Raw genomic sequence first — 20,157 nt, 5'->3', positions numbered from 1 at the left:
ACAAGGTATCACTGGTAATAATATCACCTCCAGCACCTGTCGAAAGTGCGACCTGCGGTGCAGTTGACCTGCCGAGGGGGGGGGGGGGGGGGGCAGGGGGGGGGGGCGAGCCCCACCTTAAAATTGGATAGGGGCCAGACCCCCCTGACTTTAAGCATTGCATCTCATAGATGTTTAAACGTCTTGCTTTCTTTTTTTTTCAAGAGTGCGGAATGTTTACCACTAGGACCCTGATTGCGAATGGAACAGTCGCTAAGGAGGACCAATTTCCTTGGACGGTATGACAGCAATTTCCACGAATACTTTGCAATATCCTAGATGACCTTTCTTTTATTTTAGCGCTCTGTCAGAAACACTGCTCATTTGTGACGTGTAAGGAAACTGACCCAACAGCTATTGTGTTTATTTCTGCGTAGCAATGGGGGCACAAGACAAATGCCGGTGCATTTCATGAATGAGAGGACGTGGGAGCCCGTCTTATAAGCTATGGCATAGGATTCTCGCTGTGTTTATAGGAATAGGGTGTTACTCAGGTACTAATGACAGCACAGAATTCCTACTACACAGTTTTAATAAACCCGTTGAAAGGGTTTTGAAAGATCCATTTAGGATATTGTATGTGCACTGGCTGTTTTCTGTTTTCATGGCATTTAACGCCCTTTTATTTTTCATACACGTCTATGCGGAAGGGCGAGCTGCTCGAAAAAAGCATAACACTCGTATCGGTTCTTTTAGCTTTTAATACTTCTGGAAAGATCTTGACTTGCAGCCCAGCGCATATCACACAGGCATATTTACGATTCCCCGTGTTCATCGTTCTTCAGGTCTTCCTCAAGATTCGCACCGCTGATCGCCACCTCCATATATGTGGAGGAAGCATCTTTACCAAGCGCCACGTTCTTACCGCAGCACACTGCATCACGTAGTGAGTAGGCTTTCTTCAAAGTAGTCGGAAGAGAGAGAGAGAGAGAGAGAGAAAGTAAACATGATTTCGAGAATCGGCGTGATAAGGTTCTTCTTAGCCAGGAGAAAAAAAACTATGCGGATCCCACAAACATTTTAGACAAGCAAAGCTTACGTGAAACAGTCAATTAGTGTTGCTAGAACATTTCATGTTCGGCAACACGTTATGCTGCATCGCGATAACGCGCGCGCGCCCGGCGAATCAGCAAATTGTGGACCCCTCCACCACGCGGCCCACGTGACCCAGGCGTCCGCGGATGTTCCCCTCCTTCCGGAATCGGCGCACATTATTCGACGTGAAGCCGACCGTGCACACGGCCCAAACCCAAGAAAAGACGGCATATGGAAAGTTTTGCTTCACTGAAGGAATGATGCACTTGAAGCGTAAATTTGTTGCAGTTGAATGTTTTGGTACCGCTTATTGTTTTACATTGAGATTTCGTAAAGAACCGAGCCGACAACCACCCCACCTGCAGGTGTAGTACAGGTGAGGCTACGTCAAAGCCGATTTGCTGTATGGTTGCTGTACTGCGTGAGAGCTAAGACAGCGGCAGCCGCATCCACAGCAAGCAAAGTCGACGATGGTTCACCTAGAAAGCTTCGCTTTGAAAAAAACAAAAAACAAACGACTATTTTATGAAATCACAATTGAATGTTATTGTGGTGGCAAGCTCAGGACTCCCTTGCACACGGTGTCACTGGTCAAGTTCACGTATCACCACTTTGTACGAATTGAACTTCGGCTAGAGAGGCACTAATATTGCGCTCCGTTGTGAAACCTCGGAGTTTGCGTCGGTGGTCTGTTATGACCACTATCTAACACGATATCGACGAATGACCTTTGTTGCCTAAAAAACGAGAATAAGCTTTCGAGCTTTTCCATGCTTTTGTTTTATAACATTGTTTCTTGCGCGATTAGACATTTAACGCACAAGAATCATTAGAAATGTTGACATGAACACTAAGAACACAAAGTGAAACTTCCTATCGCAAACAAGTGCGATAGGAACTTCCGCCATTTTACAAGATGCGCAGTTCCTCTTTACCATTTCTGCTAAACTTCATTGAACCAAATTCTCAAATCCGATGCCAAGGTTGTCAATGCCCCGTCCGTAAGCGCAGCAGGACGTATTTGGGGCCTGTCGTACAAAAAAAGCAACAAGCAAATAGCCAAACCATATCTACATACATTGTTTCTTTTTCACGTGTTTGTATGCAGCGATAGCGGAGATCCAATCGGAATATTAGTCATCTACGGAAACCACGACTGGCGCAATGGCAGAACCCTCAGAGTGACGAAGATGATTCGTCATCCCATGTACAAAGGAAAGCCGTTTGCCCATGATATTGCTGTCCTGACGGTATGTCACAATTTCATGCCCAGTTTTCCCTATGGTTGTGCTTCAAGAACTGACCATGACACTGCCTCAATTTTTTATGCATATAGATTTACGCATACAGGTAGAAATAATAAGCGTAGCAGCTATAGTTACTGCGTCACGAATTCCGACAGACGGGACAGGGAGACAGAGATACACATTTATAATAAAAAAATCAAAATTTGCCATGACAACTCTATAAAAATGAACTGCACGTGCGTTATCACCACTCAGCATTATTAAAATAGAAGATAACAGACTTACTCACAGTCCTGACCTTTAAATCGTTGGCACAGACGTGTCGCGATAGGACAGTCGCCACTGCACAGGACGGGTCTGGTCGTTACGTGGAGGCCGCAGCGTATACAATGGAGCCAGACGAGTAGGTGACCGCCCTGGCAACGCACAGGGCCGGGTTACTGCTGACGGGTTCGCCTCCGCGTGAATATTGGTAGGTTGGCCCGAGCTGGTCTCCGTAGCACAACACGGCGTCAAGCCCAGCAGCCTGGAGCAGGCCGGGTACACAATCCGCCGTCGCTGTATTAGAGGAGGACGACGGAGGTGATTATTACTCAGAAAGCATTATATGGTTCATGGGGCGGAGCACCCGGCGTTGGCGTGGCCACACGATGGTCCAAAAAGGCTAAGAACCCTCGACCTTTGTTTGGGGTCGAATCCACGACCGTTAATTGGTGTTAACTAAGTCGAAGTTGATTAAGAGACAGTTGATTAAGGTAGACATAACTAAGGCGCTCGAAGCCACGACCTTGCTTTGTGCGCACCTTCTGACGAGCACCGTTGGTCACGTGACGTCCCCGCGCTTCTGCTAACGTGACCCCGATGCTTTCGCATTCGTCCACGTAGGGATAACTAATTGCCCCTTTAATTTTAGGCAGTTGGTTCATTGTCAAGGCCGGCCGGGTCTTGTAAGCCACGCGTTGCCGTTTTCAGAGTACAACTGGAGACACTTTCATTATTGTTGTTGGTGTTGTTGTTGCCCAGAAAAAGTGTGGCTCATACCAAACATAGCCAGGAAATGTGCTGATTATTGCTTAATTGGTTGGTTGGTTTTCCTTTAGGCTCACGGTAGTCTACGTCACGCATTGCTTTTGTTCGCGTTCTGTTTTTAAGCAATGGTTCGTACCCACTACGGAGCATTGGCCAATAGACAGGTGGTTTTACAAGTGTTGTTTATGACATATTCGGGTGGCTGTTTGAGAGTGCCCTGGCCTTTCTACGAAGCGGATGAAAAAAAGATTTAAAGCTTTATTACGGGAACAACAGGGTATGGGAGTGGAGATCTCCCTTCCTTATATTGAATGAAGCCTGCTTATGCTAGCAGTAGTACTTAGTTGGTCTTTTACAAGATATTGACGCGAAATAAGTTGGCGCGTGGTGACACTGGCCCCTTGAGACGAGAACGACGAAGTTCGTGGTTGCGCGCGCGCTCTCCGAGGTCCAGCTATTATTAAAGGCTGACGTGTTTTTTGCCTATCTGTTGCTGGTCAACCATTCTAGCTGTACTAGCTGGGTGACATTTCTAGTGGAAGTGCTGGGTACGGTCGATGTTAAGATCTCCGGAGCGCACCCCAGACCTAAGCCCGGCGAGTAGTTCGGCCGAGCTTACCCCTGTGCACGTACGTACCAGCCGACGTCTCCAAGGACTCTAGCCACAGCACGGTTTGCTACCCGAACGGAGTAGAATGACGAACCAACCACCTCCTGCCGCTACTGCAGCATCGCACGTGGTCGTCAATCAGATCCGGGCGCCGAATCATTTCCACGGGAGTGCTTCAGAGGACGCCGACGACTGGCTTGACCATTTTGACCGGGTCGCCAACGTCAACGACTGGACATACGAGCGTAAGCTTCGCTACGTGTACTTCGCTCTTGAAGATTCCGCTAAAACATGGTTTGAGAACCACGAGGCGACACTGACGTCATGGGAAGAATTTTGTCGGCAATTCCTCAATGCCTTCGCCAGGGCGGACAGGAAGGAGAGGGCGGAGTTAGCAATGGAGTCGAGAATTCAAGGCCCGAATGAGCGAGTGACGGCGTACGTCGAAGACATGAATCGCCTCTTCAGACGTGCGGACCCCTCTATGACTGAAGCAAAGAAGGTGCGCCACCTAATGCGCGGCGTAAAAGAGGACATCTTTGCTGGCCTCATTCGAAATCCGCCGACGACAGTGGCAGAGTTCCACGACGAAGCCACCACCATGGAAAAGGCCCTTCAACAGCGGGCCAGGCAATACAACCGCGACGCCGTGATTTCAAGGGAGCTCTCTGCCGTTACCCTAGGCAACGACGTCGGCGCCTTGCGAGAACTCATCAGGGCTGTCATCAAGGAGGAACTGCAGAAGATGCAGACGACCGCTGCCTCTGTGGGACAACTTTCCATTGCGGAAATGGTGCGCGCCGAGGTCCGACAGGCCGTCCATGTGCCTGAACAGTACGAGGCACCACAGCAGAGAACGCGCCCTGAACTGAGTTACGCAGAAGCAGTACGCCGTCCACCACCCTCAAGTGCGTATAGCATGGTGCACCCCGCTCAGCAATTGGACGTTAGCTTCAGGCCTCGCAGCACACCGCACATGGCCGAAGCAAGAACTAGGAAGAGCGACGTCTGGCGCACCGCTGACTACAAGCCCCTTTGTTACCATTGTGGCGAAGCCGGGCACATCTACAGAATGTGTCCGTATCGTCATGTGGGGCTCCGAGGATTCGCCCCAAATGCACCTCGTCCACGACCTGGTGAGCGGCCGCCGGAAATAGAGAGTTTCGTCGCGAATCGTCGCAATGGTGATCAACGATGGCACGAGCCCCGTTCGTCGTCTCCTGCTCGTTACAGGTCACCATCACCAAGCCAAGCCTTCTCTCGCGGCGCTCTCAGACGCCGCTCGCCTAGCCCGGCGGCTCGGGAAAACTGAGTTCAGCGACCTCCGGAGGTGAGGCCGCTGACGACGACTGTGCGCAAGATCCTCCACTACGACGACAACGACGAAAACAGAACGACGCAGACGTACAGACGCAGTCAAACACCATGCGAGAGGTAATAACGTCGAACATTCCCGTCACCGTAGACGACGAAGAAATAACAGCGTTAATCGACACTGGAGCGGACACCTCAGTTATGAGCATGGACCTTGCCTGCAAGCTGAAGAAAGTTTCTACCGAGTGGACTGGGTCGCAGATTCGCACGGCAGGAGGCCATCTGCTAACCCCGGTAGGAAGATGCACAGCGCGAGTGAGCATTCGTGGATTTATGTACCTCGGAGATTTCGTTATCCTCCCAAGCTGTTCGAGGGACCTAATTCTGGGAATGGACTTTCTGCAGGCTAATGGAGCCGTCATAAACTTACAAAAGTCGCTGGTAACGTTTTCAACGGCGCAGGCCTTAACAGGGAGCAGCACTGACGACACGTATGTCAACGCCTTGACGATTGTCGACGAGAACATCACGGTGCCGCCAAGGAGTAGCGTATTGACCCTCGTAACCTGCGACGCATTCGACGACTATGAGGGTATTGCCGAGGCAAATATCCCGCTGTTGCTCGAAAGACACATCTGCATCGCCCGGGGCCTTGTTCGAATACAGAATAAGTGCTCGCAAGTTTTGTTGACAAACTTCAGCCATGAGTATCAGCCCGTCCCACAAGGTACAGCTGTGGCCTTTCTGAACGACATTGCTGACTTCTCTGATGTGGGCACGTTACAGGTGACTTCACCGGATGCAACAACTCACGCCAGCCTGAGTACCCGCGTCCACATCAATGCTGACTTAGCAGATGCACAGAAGGATCAGCTACTGGACCTAGTGACAGAATTCTCTGGCTGTTTTTCCACAGAATCTAAAGTCCAGCGCACCTCCATTACGCAACACCGGATAGTTAGAGGAGTCGGCGCGGCCTGTTCGTCAGCACCCGTACCGCGTGTCACCTATGGAGCGGGAGGCGATTAAGCGTCAAGTTGAAGAAATGCTCAATGATGACGTCATCCAGCCGTCGACAAGTCCGTGGGCGTCGCCTGTCGTACTCGTAAAAAGAAAGACAACACGCTCCGCTTCTGCGTTGACTACAGACGGCTTAACCGAGTCACCAAACGCGACGTTTACCCCCTGCCACGGATCGATGACGCTTTGGACCGTCTGCGTCATGCTGAGTTCTTTACTTCGTTAGACCTAAAGTCAGGGTACTGGCAAATCGAAGTGGACGAGCGTGACCGTGAAAAAACCGCCTTCGTGACTCCCGACGGGCTATACGAATTTAAAGTCCTGCCTTTCGGTCTCTGTTCCGCTCCTGCTACGTTTCAACGAATGATGGACACTGTACTCGTCGGACTAAAGTGGCAGCCGTGTCTAGTGTACCTAGACGACGTTGTTGTGTTTTCCAGCACGTTCGATGAACATCTCACCCGACTACGAAGTGTCCTTACCGCAATACGGAAGGCAAACCTCGCCATCAAGCCTGAAAAATGTTACTTTGGCTTCCGGGAACTCAAGTTTTTAGGCCACGTGGTCAGCTCCCAAGGAGTACGACCAGACCCAGAAAAGCTAGCTGCCGTTGCCGAGTTTCCTCACCCTAAAGACAAGAAGGCTGTTCAGCGGTTCCTGGGCCTCTGCGCTTACTACCGCCGTTTCGTTGAAGGCTTCTCGAGGATTGCTGAACCTCTCACGAGACTGACGCGACAAGCTGTGCCCTTTGCCTGGACGGAAGACCAAGAGCAGGCCTTCACCGAATTGCGCAAACGCCTTCAATCCGCTCCAGTGCTGGCGCATTTTGATGACACCGCGGCAACTGAAATTCACACAGACGCAAGCAACGTAGGACTCGGGGCTACTCTGGTTCAATGGCAAGACGGAGCAGAACGTGTAATTGCGTACGCGAGCCGTAGTCTCACAAAAGCAGAAGCTAATTATTCAACCACCGAAAAAGAATGTTTAGCAGTCGTGTGGGCCATCAGCAAGTTCCGACCTTACTTATACGGCCGGCCATTTCGAGCGATCAGTGACCACCATTCGCTCTGCTGGCTTGCCAATCTACGAGACCCGTCTGGTCGCCTCGCTCGTTGGAGCCTCCGCCTCCAGGAATACGACATGACTGTTGTCTACAGATCGGGCCGTAAGCATAGCGACGCTGACTGCTTGTCACGTTCTCCTATTCCCTTGACACCCTCCGACTTGGAGCTAGATATGCCGTTTCTTGGTGTCGTCGACGTGGTGCGCATGGCTGACTACCAACGTGCAGACTCTGAACTGCTTCCAGTCATCCGACATCTCGAGGGAGCCGACGTTGTTGTCCCACGCCCACTTTCACGAGGATTGACATCGTACTGCCTGCGGAACAATGTCCTGTACAAGAAAAATTTCGAGAACAGCCAAGAAACGTTTCTTCTCGTCGTTCCGACGGCGCTGCGCGAGGAAGTTTTACAGGCGTGTCATGACGATCCCTGTGCCGGCCACTTAGGCTTCGCGAGGACATTAGCGCGCATACGGCAGAAATACTATTGGCCACACCTATTTTCGTCGGTTCAGCGCTATGTGCGAACGTGCCGTGACTGTCAGAGGCGTAAAGTGCCACCCGTCAAGCCTGCCGGCCTCCTTCAGCCTTTGGATCCGCCTCCGGCGCCGTTCCAACAAGTGGGAATGGACCTTCTTGGTCCGTTCCCCACTTCTTCCTTGCAAAACAAGTGGATAATCGTGGCAACCGATTATTTAACTCGCTATGCGGAGACAAAAGCTGTGCCGCGGGGAACTGCTGCTGAAGTCGCCAGCTTCTTCGTCCACAACATCGTGCTTCGTCACGGTGCACCCGCTGTGCTCATTACTGATCGCGGTGCAGCGTTTACAGCGGAGTTGTTGCAACAAGTCGTCACGCTGACGCATACTGACCACCGAAGGACCACAGCCTATCATCCCCAGACTAACGGCTTAACAGAGCGCCTGAACAGAACATTGGCCGACATGCTATCCATGTACATTGATGTGGAACACAAGACATGGGATGAAATTTTGCCATACGTGACGTTTGCTTACAATACCGCTGTGCAAGAGACCACCGAGTTTACACCATTCGAGCTCGTTTACGGACGTCGAGTTACAACCCCCTTAGACGCCATGCTCCCGGTAGACCACGGAACCACAAGGAATGACACCACTGAAGAGTTCGTCGAAAAAGCAGAGGAAGCTCGCCAGCTTGCTCGGAATCGCATCCGCACCCAGCAGAATACCGACGCCTGCCGTTACAACCGGACCCGACGGAACGTCCAGTACTCACCAGGCGACCGCGTGTGGGTGTGGACACCTATCCGACACCGTGGGCTCTCGGAGAAATTGTTGCGCCGCTATTTCGGCCCCTACGAAGTCGTACGCCGGCTCAGTGATGTGAACTATGAGGTGGTGCCTCAAAGCTCTGACCCTAGTTCGAACCGACGCCGTCCCCGTGCTGAAGTCGTCCACGTAGTACGGATGAAGCCGTACTACGCACGCGAGGGATAAGCAACTCTCACAAACCGCTTCAGCATTGTGTACATTCCTGTATGTCTCTTTTTTTTTTCATGTTGCCACCCTTGCCCATATTGCTCGCCCCATGCCCTTGAAGCGACCGGGTCGGTCGCTTTAGAAAGGGGAGCAATGACGCGAAATAAGTTGGCGCGTGGTGACACTGGCCCCTTGAGGCGAGAACGACGAAGTTCGTGGTTGCGCGCGCGCTCTCCGAGGTCCAGCTATTATTAAAGGCTGACGTGTTTTTTGCCTATCTGTTGCTGGTCAACCATTCTAGCTGTACTAGCTGGGTGACAATATTTGGGGTACTGCTAGCGTGCTCTAGAATCATCACCCGAATACGCGAATACTAACATTGTCACTGAAATAAATCTTAGCATGCTCTTCATCGCCTGTACTCTTGTTTTGTTCTCTCTTCTTTTTTTCGCAGACCCATGCTCCGTAGTGTAAAGAATCTTGCCCCTAGCATGCGCAATATGCTTATTTCACGCAGCCAAGCTTCCAGCTAGCTTTCACACTTTCCTTGGTTCATCGGCCTGGTGGTGGTGATGATTGGAACTATGGTGATTATAATGATGATACTTATCCTCGGCACTTACACGCTGATGGGGATAGACCTCGTGGCGTACTCTCTTTCTTTCTTCTTATATACTATTGACACATTCATCGCATAGCGACCATTAGAATGATCGGTTGAGCAAAGGCCTTATTATATTGGGACCACAAGCAGATTCTTTATTAGCATGCACAATACGAACAGCACATTCAACGGAAACGACACCTCATCTTTAAAGCGTCATCAATACCTTATTTAGACAAGTATACCGGGACTTTCCTTTCTTGCTTAATTTCCGGTCTCAGAAAGCGCCTCACCTTTCACTCATGTTCCTGAAACAAATATGCCGCGGTCTTCTTAATTTTTTTCTGGCACTTCAAACTACAGCGAGCTAAACCGTTAGACACCACCTGCTACGTACGGAAGGGTGTTGGAATCCATTATCAATAACGGCTTTGCCATTTTCGATTGTGCCAGCGGGCACCTCTTAAGTGCTATTTCTCCAATAGCCTTAGCGACACAGTTACAAAAGCGTCAGCAGTGATAATGAGTAAATTCTGCATGCACTGGACATTTCATTGTATTTTGTGACCGCTGTTCAGAGTAACGATGAATAATACATCTTTCGGGCAACCGCTTTTATGCGTGGTTTCCTTCTTTTTTTGCGGCATCACTTGACATTACAATAGCAATAATTTCTTTTTCTTTTCCTGAGAGACCAAAAGTTGCCCTGCGCGTTACATTTCAGGTCGCGTTGTTTGCGTTCAAAAGCGGTACGTTTAGCGCTCTTGTCATTTTATTGCGATATCAATTATATGGACACTTCAATCGGACTTCTGGCGTCGGAGTCACCAGTCGTCGTCGTCGCCGTGAGGTTTCGTATAAAGTCCAAGGGCGATAAAATTGTTGCCGCGCGACGCATGTACAAGTGAAAGAGCGCGGGGGACGCGCGCTTTCACGGACAACGAACGAACGACGGAGAGCAAACGCGACTTCCTCCGTCGCGCGAAAGGCCGTGGGGGTATGGGAGGGAGGGCGACGCTGTGCTGCGGCACCAAATGCATATCTTGCAACCGGGCGCAAGGGGAATTGGCGACGCAATCTCCCACGCGAAAGGAGGAAAGCGGGAGGGAGGGGGGGGGTGCGACTTCTACTTTTCTAACAACTGCGTACTTTGCGCCGGTGCGGGCTGTAACGCGCCGTATCTTGAAAGCGATCTCCATACGGCTCTGACCTTTGTATGCGCTGTGCTTTCGCCGCTCAGTTTCCGTTGAAGCGATAGACCGTGCGAACCTTCGCTCGCTGCGGCGGCCGCGCCAGTTCACGCCAGCCTTTTGACAGTGGTTGTCTGCGGTCATCGAGTGTGATCTATTCATGTTTGCTTGTGCGCGCCGACACCATTCAGTTAGTAAGCGAATGTGCCCAAGTTTATGCAGCCGATAAAACTACTATCCCTACTCCGTATAGCTCTCTACCAATTTGCTATCGCAATTGATTGCTTCGCCTTGAGGGCGAAACTGCGACCTTTAAATTCCTTTTCAGCACCTGATGTGCTGCTCAGTGCTGCAATTTCTTACGTGCCTAGATGCACAGCTTCAGAGAATGCGACAAGGTTCAGAGTCCATAAAGAAGTGCTAATCCATGTACTTTTCCAAAGGCAGATGACATATACACAAGAACTCAACTAATGCGTGGCTTAGAGAAGAATATTTTTTTTTCAATGTGTTGCTAGAGCGTCTTCGAATGGAAATAAGGTTCTGAACTGACGCAGACGCAGTTAGCATCGAATGAAGGCTACACGCTTTAAAATGCCGAGGATGTTCCCAGCGCAGCATTTCTGCAGGAATCCCCTTATGATAGTCTATTCTTATGAGAGGAGTGTAAACATTCCTTTTTACAGCATCTCCTAATGCCGCTTTTTGCAGGTGGAAAAGCCGTTCAAGTTCACTGGCAACGTCAAACCTATATGCATCCCCGCCATCCCAATGGACATCTACAACACCGACACTGTCGTCGCAGGTTGGGGACACGTTAAGGAAGGTGGGATGTCTTTAAGTGAAGAGTATAAGTTGGCGTCAATGAGCAACTCATTTTTTTATACGGTAACTCCCTGCGTATCATTCTGTACACAGAAGCGCTTTCCGCACTTCTGCGTACTGTGGTATTCTATAATTATTTTGCGCTGGTGGAAACTTGTCCATCCGTTTTACAGCTCTTTTTTTTTCCTACTGAACTCTTATGTCTATGATGTAAATGAAAGCAGAGTGGTATTATTACTATTGCGCTAGCAATTAAAAGGACACTCCAGGAGCATTTCTGCCAACACCGTTACCGTGAGGATTCTACTCCGGGCGGCCTGGGTGTCCAGGAGCACCCGTCCGGGCCACTGTATCTTGAGAGCGATCTGCGACGGGGACACAGTCCGCCGTGCGCTGTGTTTTCGCGGCTTATTTGGCGTTGATGCGAGACGCAGCACGAAGGTCAATCCGCTCACTGCTGCGGCCGCGCTGCCTCACACCAGCAATTGACAGCGAGTTCACGCGGTCTATCCACTGAAATGTGTTCATGTTTGCTTGCGCGCAAGGGACAGCATGCTTGTTATTAAATTAGTTTGTAGGCCTATGTTTACAAGTTTATACGGCCGATAAAACTACTTTGCTTACTTGGTATAGCGGTCCACTAATTTGCTATCGCAATCGATGCTTCACCTTTCGGGCGACACTGCGACAGCGACACTTTTCTTACATAGAAAATAGCGACGTCCCTTAAGGGTGAGTATTAGGATCCCTCCTTTTTATTTTTTATTAGGGACGTTTTTTTTCGCTATTTGGAGCTATCCTTTCCTTCTTTATCCCTATGACACAACATTTCTAAAGAAAATTGACACTGTTGATGGCTGTCGCACCCTGCAGTCGACCTGTTTATTTTTCTAAATGGCGATATAACAATAACCTAACTTTTAATGCTGCTAAGACCAAAGTCATGGCTTTTACACGCCGAACAGCAAGCATTTCTTTTATTCTGTACATTTTGTACCGTTGTATAACATCTGTGAGATCAATGATATCGGTGTACTTTTTTTTACAACGTTACACTTTTCTGCTCACACTAAATGCGTTCCAATGCGGGGTATGCGCTCTCTGGGCTTTTTTGGCTGATTATCGAGGGAATCTTACGCAAGTTACGCTCGGTTTACACAAGTTGTACACAACAATCTGTCTTCCTCAGCTTGAATACGCGTCGGTCGTCTGGAATGCGTTTCTATATCCAACAGTTACATTATAGATGGGTTTCACGAAGCGTTTCTTAAGCATATATAATCCCCGCTTCGCTTGCCAGGACACTGGACCTAGTTCTAGCACTGTTGAACTATTGTGATTATACTTTCTTCGCTGCCGACGCAATGGCGTTGGCCCTCTGCCTCTTTTCAAACTCATTCACGGTACCCTCACCGGCGCCGAACTCCTCAGTTGTTTAATTTTTGTTTGCGAATTCCCCGCAAGACCACTAGACAACATACACCTTTCCATATTTCTGCCTGTCATCCCCAACACTCAACCGTCCACACATTACAGTCTTCATAACGCCTATTTTCATGGTATCAATATTTTTCATAACTCGCTGTCACTGTTAATTTCCGAGATTGGCGTTGTTGTGTCATGTATTCACAAATTGTTCAGCTGCCCTTCACCTCACCACTATAACCCCACATAATTTTCTGCCGTCCCCTGATTGCGCTTCTCTTCCCTGGGCACCCATTCTGCCACTCTAACGGTCCACCGGCTATCTGCGCTACGCATTACCTGGCCTCACTATCTTTATATTTTTCTCTTAATAATATCACGAACAATGTCAAAGACAAAGACGTTGTAGTGGGGCGGGGTCAGAGGCTCTATCACTTCTTTATCAAGCATTTTCTCAACGTCCTTTTGGATGACATACTGCTAATTTATGTTTGCAGTATTTTATAAATCTCCTTTCTCATTGTTCTATCGAACTACCCGGTTCTTGGCCAATCCGCCAGAGAGGGTATGTGCCACTACCTCCAAGTGCTCTACATCTATGACTTGGCGCTCAGAGTGAGACATTCGGTAAGGGTGCTTGTGAAGGGTGCTGGCGTCTCCAGTGTCGATGCGGTGGGCCACGACATGTGTACGGCCTAGTGGACTGTTCTCAACATCAAATACGTCAAGGTACGAAAATAGGACACCACGGAGTGCTTCACTTTGGGAACGTAAGAGGTCGAGGGATATCATTTTGTCCAGAAGTGCCTGGGTTGGCGCCGGTATGACAAGTTGGGTCATGGTCTCAGCGTCAGCAGTGAATGCAGAGAAACAGTGCATTCTTCCAGAGGTGACAGTTCGGCTAGGAAAATTCCGTGAGGAAGGACATGGGTCGAAGTAGAAAAGTTGAGGACTGGAAGCAACGTTCTGTTGTTGGCAACAACCACTATGGGATGAGTAGATGCGATGTTGCGCGAGAGGATCAGGTCTGTGAGGGGAGCGACCACATATTCACGATCAGGGACTGGGGGAAACGGTAACATAAGGACGTAGGTAGCAGCCCGCGCGGGTAGTTGTAGAAACTCCGCGGAACGTAGGCGAGTGTTACTTCATACTGGCGCCCACATATCTGTTATGAAACTGTAACAATATCAACTAGAATACTAGCTATCCCTGTTAGCTCATTTGTTCATTAGTTCATTTGCCGTGCCTGTTCATTTGAAAGATTGAACATTTCCTCACTTACGGCGCTGAAGGCCGCTTTCATGAGCGCCCGCGGGGCAGCGCTGGTTTCCCATGGCGAGCAGCGCCATGAATGGACTGAGAACGTGCCGCTCTTCAATGAACTTTTCGACAACATGGGTCACTGAGTATGTGCCACTATGTGGCGGCTAGCGAGGACGGAACTTAATTCGAGGCGAGAACATCCGCCACCCTTCGTGGAAGCGGTAACTACCGCGAAGGCGACTCTCCTGACCCTGACAAGCTGACCGTCACGGAGATGCCACTAATTGATGCAAGTGCACACCGTCGAGGACTTACTTCCGTGGGAACTGCGTCGACTTCCGTTTCACAGATTGCCGCGTGGTTGCCCCGTATGCGAGGGCAATCGCGCAACATTGCAGGCTGAGTACGGCAGAACAGTGCGACGTCAATGGCGGTATTTTGCAAACAGTTCGACAATTATGATTCGCCAGCGTAGACTCATCAGATTCCCTAGTCTAGTCACCTAGCGAAGACGACTGCTTTAAAGGCGGACATCTTTGCTGCAGTGAATGGGTCCTGGCGTGTACTGATTTGCGCTCAGACATGGAGTGAGCTCTGACATTCAAAGTGTTCCTACATGGAGTGGGCTTTCATATCTGCAGCCAGTGTATGTAATGAAAAATAAACCCTTTTTATCTCGCGCCTACAGCCGGACGTGCTCAACCCTGTGCCTGGAGGATTCCTTGCCTACACGCTACCCGAGCCGTAACAGGGACTATACGAACGCGTTGTTTTTTTCTAGGACTACGGAGGGTTGGAGGGGGGGGGGGGGTGCATACCTCAAATCAAGAACAAATGCCAAAGTGGAGAGAAATTTGTACAAACAGGATCAAAATCCACTGGCAACAAAAGTTATACAATTCAGTAAGCTCAAACATCAGCTGTGCAATTACATGCTCTCCTAGTTACATGTTCAGCATCAACCGAGATGAATAAGCATAAAACCAAGGTTTTCGGTACATCACGGAAACAAGTTGCCGAATTTGCAACGTTTTCTTGAGGCGCAAAAAGAAGAAGAAAAAGTTACAGAGTAAGAATTAGCGCCTCATGGTAATGATGGTATTCAGAATGTGTAATCGCTAAAGCTGATATTTCTTATACGTTGGCGAAGCCAGAAGATAAAAAACATTTTTTTTCTTTTGACTTCCAGGCGCATCACACTTCCCACATCGACTCCGCTATACGACCGTCAAGATTCTACCGAACGAAAGATGCTCTTCTTTGTACCCTGGCTACGACAAGAACGTGATGTACTGCGCCTACCGGAAGGGCACAGGCTTTTGCGACGTATGCCTCTCTAAACGTTCCTCTAGGGACATGAAATTTCAACATAATGTGAAGCGAAACTTTTGAACAAAGCCATACTCGAATAATTTTCGGAAATTCTAGCCTTTATCGCGACATCGAACAAAGAATTCCACAAAATGTCATGCATGGTACCAGGCTGGGTCCCCGATTTTAGTGCATGAAAGCTGTTTTTCATGTCATATTTCCATACCTACGATTTTTAGTCAATCAAGTGCTTTCTTTTATTGCTTTTTGGGTTAAATTGCGAAGACCAAGACTTGAGAAAGGGAAGAAAAGAGAGAAGATATTGTGATACAGATCAGAAAGACTAAAGTATAACGACGTCAAAGAATAGCTAAGAAATAATCGGTGGATTCAACGCACCTGCGGGAATCGATGATACGCGGTTTTCTTTGCTGTTTGATGAAATGTCTTCGCTTATCATTCTTAAGTTCTATCGAGCTCTAGGCTTCTCGAGAAATGCACGCATTGCTTCGATTTTGATCATAACTTGACGCTGGGCTGCTTCTCCTGCCAACTTCATTCTCTGTAGCCAACTTTATATCTCTTTTTGGCGACTTCTTCCTCGCTCAATGAACGCTCTGGTCCCCTTTTGTTCCATTGATTCTTTCTCCACGTTCGGTGGCATTCGTTGCCGACTTAATAACGTCTTGCCCGTTCCTTTAGTTGTCGATTCGGGCATCCACCCAACGGCACGAAGCCATTCTGGGAGATTGACCCAGAATGTTCTCCAGTAGCACATGTAGAGCTGCTGGTACCCGGGGACCCAAATAGTATAACCGCCAAGACAGTAGCAGCCAGCCCCGGCAACGTAAGTGGGGTAGTCAGGAAGAGCTTCGTTTTAATAATTTATCCCACTAAACTCCTTTCGTGCAACTTCTTAGTGCAACTTTAAGATCCAATCCCGTAGGGAAAGCATCTTCTGCAAACAAGCATGTCTTCAACCTCGCTTTCACTCATTCCAGGGTGACTCCGGGGGACCGCTAATGGCGCAAGGCGTCGGGGCCCACTACGTGCAAGTGGGCATCGTCTCAAACGCCGGTGGCTGCGCGAAGCTGAACAAACCGGGCGTGTACACGCGCGTCGACGCGTTCACACCTTGGCTTATGCAGGTCGTGCGCTCCTCGAGCTCCTCGGACAAGGCCTACTCGGAAGAAGTGCCCCTACAGCTGGCTCCGTACATGGTACCGCAGTGGCCTTTCTTTAACGTTCCACTGTGGAGCTACAACCCTTTCTTCACATCCCCAATAAACTAAAAGGGCAGAAATGAGCAAAACAATAACCTCGCTTCACAACGATCACCTTGTGGTGTACTCAGAATGTATCAAGTCCATGCTCGTATGTAGGTACTTTAACATCGTTTTATGTGTTCTTTGAGTGACTGTTACTGATATCATGTAGTATTTCCGGCGCGGTGCTTTTTGATGCGAAAGCGTCAAATGGCCCATTGAGCGAAAAAGCATGTGTCTGTCGCCTGTAGCAGCGAAGCAGCACCTAAGCCCGCATTGTCATTGGCTGCCATGCTACCTCACGAGCGGTCCTCGACAGAGCAGCGCGGGCGAATGGGTTCACCCTCATGGCGCGCTTCAGGTGTTGCGCGCGGGAAAAGGGCATCGCCGCGTCGGTGGCATGCGGCGTTCGGTACCGCAGGCTGCTGCTGCTTGCTGGCTCGGGCAGCACGCACTGCTATGGTACATTACTCGCAGCGCAAAGCTCGATGTACCGCTCAGCGTCGTTCAATTAGGACATTATGCTTTCGCTTTCACAACTCATAAGAAGTACGTAGTTGTCCTCGGATTTTAATCTGCCTTGAGTACAGGGTTGTTTATGTCATTGTTTTCGGTGCGCTGAAGTAGCCTTACTCGTACTAGTGTCCTTTATTAAATGGCTCTGGTTGTACCAACAGCTCACATTGAGTCCTTTCCAGGCCGTTGGCTCAGCTCATTTTAAGTGGCGCTGAACCATATAGTTGCTACTTCCTGCGGAGTAGTGAGCTTTCCCGTATGTTTCTGGACCAGAGAGTGATCTATCTACAAACTAAGGTACAGATGTTCTCCCAATCACTGCTGTGGTTGGACATTCAAGTGTAGCAGATACTCTGTCGTGCTCACTTACTACGTACGCAGTATGATAGGTTATGCTTGAATTACGTCTACACGTATTATTGGGCAAGTTGGTTCATTATGGCAGCAAACGGTGTCACAGAAAACGAAAGACAAGCAATGAGACCGACATCTTCACAAAGCGCAGTAACAAGTGAGAATTTATTAAATGCGTAAGCATTTCTATGTTAACCCAACGAGAAAACTGTGCGTCCGTCCGTCCATCCTTCCCGCGAGACGATCGCTTACGGGAAAGACAAGGGTTCCTCAAGGACGGAAACGCGCCACAACTGCACTTGGTACGTACCGCTTTTTAATGAACGCCTTTCACGCCAACGCTTTAGTGATCTGAGTCACGAATGCACTGGGTATATGCAGCTCTTCAATGAAGCTCTAGCCAACTTGGGGTCAATATGTGCCACTGAGTAGTGCTGCATGACGCGTTTCTCAGCTTTCGCACGCATCGATGTACCATGAATTTCGGAAGCAACGCGCACACTTCGCGGTGGAGGCGGAAGGTAGCGCCTGGTGTACCTAGGGATGCGCGAAATAAGTGTCCTGCTGCAATGCGCGCCTCATACATATCTCGTTTCGACGGCGGCAATAGGCCCTATGACTATATGTTGATTCCTTGCTAACGCATTATCGTCGACAGTCATGCTAAGGTGGCCTCTGCCTCAGTTTTTACAGCGTAAGCTGTGATGGGCTCATTCCAATAGCCGTTTTGGGTCGCGATGATGCCGCCGCCGGCGGCTCCCGCCACGTAACCGCTATCGCCGGAAACGCGAAAAAAGTACCTGATTCCCGCCGGCATCGAACCCGCGCCCGCTGCGTGGGATCCGGATACTCCACCACTGAGCCACGCAAGCGCTTGCTATCGGGCCATAATGCAAGCACGCAGGGAGGGACTACTGGAGCCTCCGCCAGTATGGTGGCGCCATCTAGGTAAAATGCTTGCAAACGCAGCGTCCGCAGGCGCAGACGACGATATGCGATTCAGACAAGGCACGCAATCAACGTGCTCCCGAGCTGCCGAGCCTCCGCCAGTGTGGTGGCGCTATCTAGTTAAGGTGCCTGCGAACGCGGCGCGTCCGACATGTAAGTTGCAGTTGTAAGGCTTCATCGGGCTCAGCAGACTGCTGTGCAGAGAGCATTTTAAGCCTCAGCTCGCCGTCGACGCCGGGTGGACAGTTCAGATCGTTCTCGTCAAAACGAGGCGAACAGACTGCCGTGAAGACCCTGTTGTGCGCGGTGCCCAAATTGGAGCTACTCTTGAGCCGCTCCACCAGCTTATGCTGTGACTGTGCTGCGTGTGCCGCGCAGGCCTGTGACTTTTTTTTATCAGTGAAAGCTTCCAAATTCTTCCTGGTCCGGGAACCGTACCACAGACTAAGGCCTTAAGGACTAAGGCCGATGGTAATATGCCAGCATTGAATCAATACAGCAGCACAACTGTTCGCCACCGTCAAAACGAGTTTTGTACGAGGCGCGTACGGCAGCCTTAGAACACAAGGCGCCATCTCGCGCCGCTGCCTCGAAGCCTGTGCGTTGCCTCCAAAATGCATGGCGCGCCAATGCGTGAGAAAGCTGAGAAACGCATCAAGCGGCAACCGGGTTCCTCTCTTGCGCTTCTTTCTGGACATGATGCGCCATCTAATGGCACCACCGAGAAGTCCGCGCGTGGCCTCTGAGACGAGAGGCGTGGCGCACCTGTCCCTGCGAACACTCAAAAGAAGCAGGATGACGATGGGCCCGCGGGCCGCTCTAGATGGCCGGGCACTCTTGTGATTCGGTGACCCCTGTGGCTCAGCCGGGCTGTCCGAATCTGTAGCTCTGGTCGCGAGCTGCGCAGAGCAGCCTCCCTATCGCTCCTGGTGTTTTTACCATTGCCGCGGGGACTTGGGCTTGTTCGGGCAATTTAGAAAGATTTGGTCAAAGTCGGCTCTTGTGCTAGCACACAAGTGACCGTGAGGATAGGTTTCACCGTGGGTTATAATGGCGAGAGGAAAAGCAGGAATGCACCGCGAGTTCTAGCGAGACTGAGAACCAAAATGGCTATACTCACCAAGATTTTGCGGTAAATAGCGGTCAAAAATTTCGTGTTGTCACCACCCTAAAAACTTGAAGTACGCTTAAGCTTCGCCTGTAGGAGTGGAACGCGATATCATTATTGGACGCCGTTGACGCCGATACGACACCGTATTTTGTGCGACATGGGGCCAGATCAAAATTTAGAATGGCTCGGTTTTGAACATTTCCCTCAATGTTGCCTAGAACCAAAGTGCAGCAGCATGCCATCAAAATTGGAGGACGCTTAAGCTTCGCCTTTAAGAACGGAACGCGATAGCATTCAAAGATCCGTGGCTGCTAATTAGCATGTTTTCTCGTATATTCAAATTACAATCCGACGCTATCACGCCCGTAGGTTGTGGTTACGTCGTACTTTACGATTTTTCTGACTGACCTTACTTTGAGAAATTCAATTTTGTTCACTAACGCCTTGCGTCACGCGAAGTACCCGCCCGGTCGGGGTGGTTCGGGATGATGTGGTTCGGCATTATTATTTCCGCCATACGCC

The 20,157-nt window shown here is 49.8% G+C and overlaps 1 protein-coding gene across 1 annotated transcript in view; it reads left to right on the top strand.

The window, feature by feature from the left end:
- Positions 1-207: 207 nt before the first annotated feature.
- The window catches only part of LOC119463819 (transmembrane protease serine 9), a 61,254-nt gene continuing 41,304 nt past the window's right edge, over positions 208-20,157 (top strand). Inside the window, exons 1-6 of the mRNA XM_049655399.1 lie at positions 208-278; positions 825-925; positions 2,183-2,324; positions 11,326-11,440; positions 15,320-15,456; positions 16,443-16,731. Of these exons, the coding sequence (XP_049511356.1) occupies positions 213-278; positions 825-925; positions 2,183-2,324; positions 11,326-11,440; positions 15,320-15,456; positions 16,443-16,731 (850 nt within the window). The 5' untranslated portion in view covers positions 208-212. The remainder of the gene's footprint in view (positions 279-824; positions 926-2,182; positions 2,325-11,325; positions 11,441-15,319; positions 15,457-16,442; positions 16,732-20,157) is intronic.

This window comes from Dermacentor silvarum, chromosome 9 (assembly GCF_013339745.2).
Source record: "Dermacentor silvarum isolate Dsil-2018 chromosome 9, BIME_Dsil_1.4, whole genome shotgun sequence".
Lineage (NCBI taxonomy): Eukaryota > Metazoa > Arthropoda > Arachnida > Ixodida > Ixodidae > Dermacentor > Dermacentor silvarum.
The sequence above is the reverse complement of the archived record's forward strand: the minus strand, read 5'-3'. Positions and strand labels throughout refer to the sequence as shown.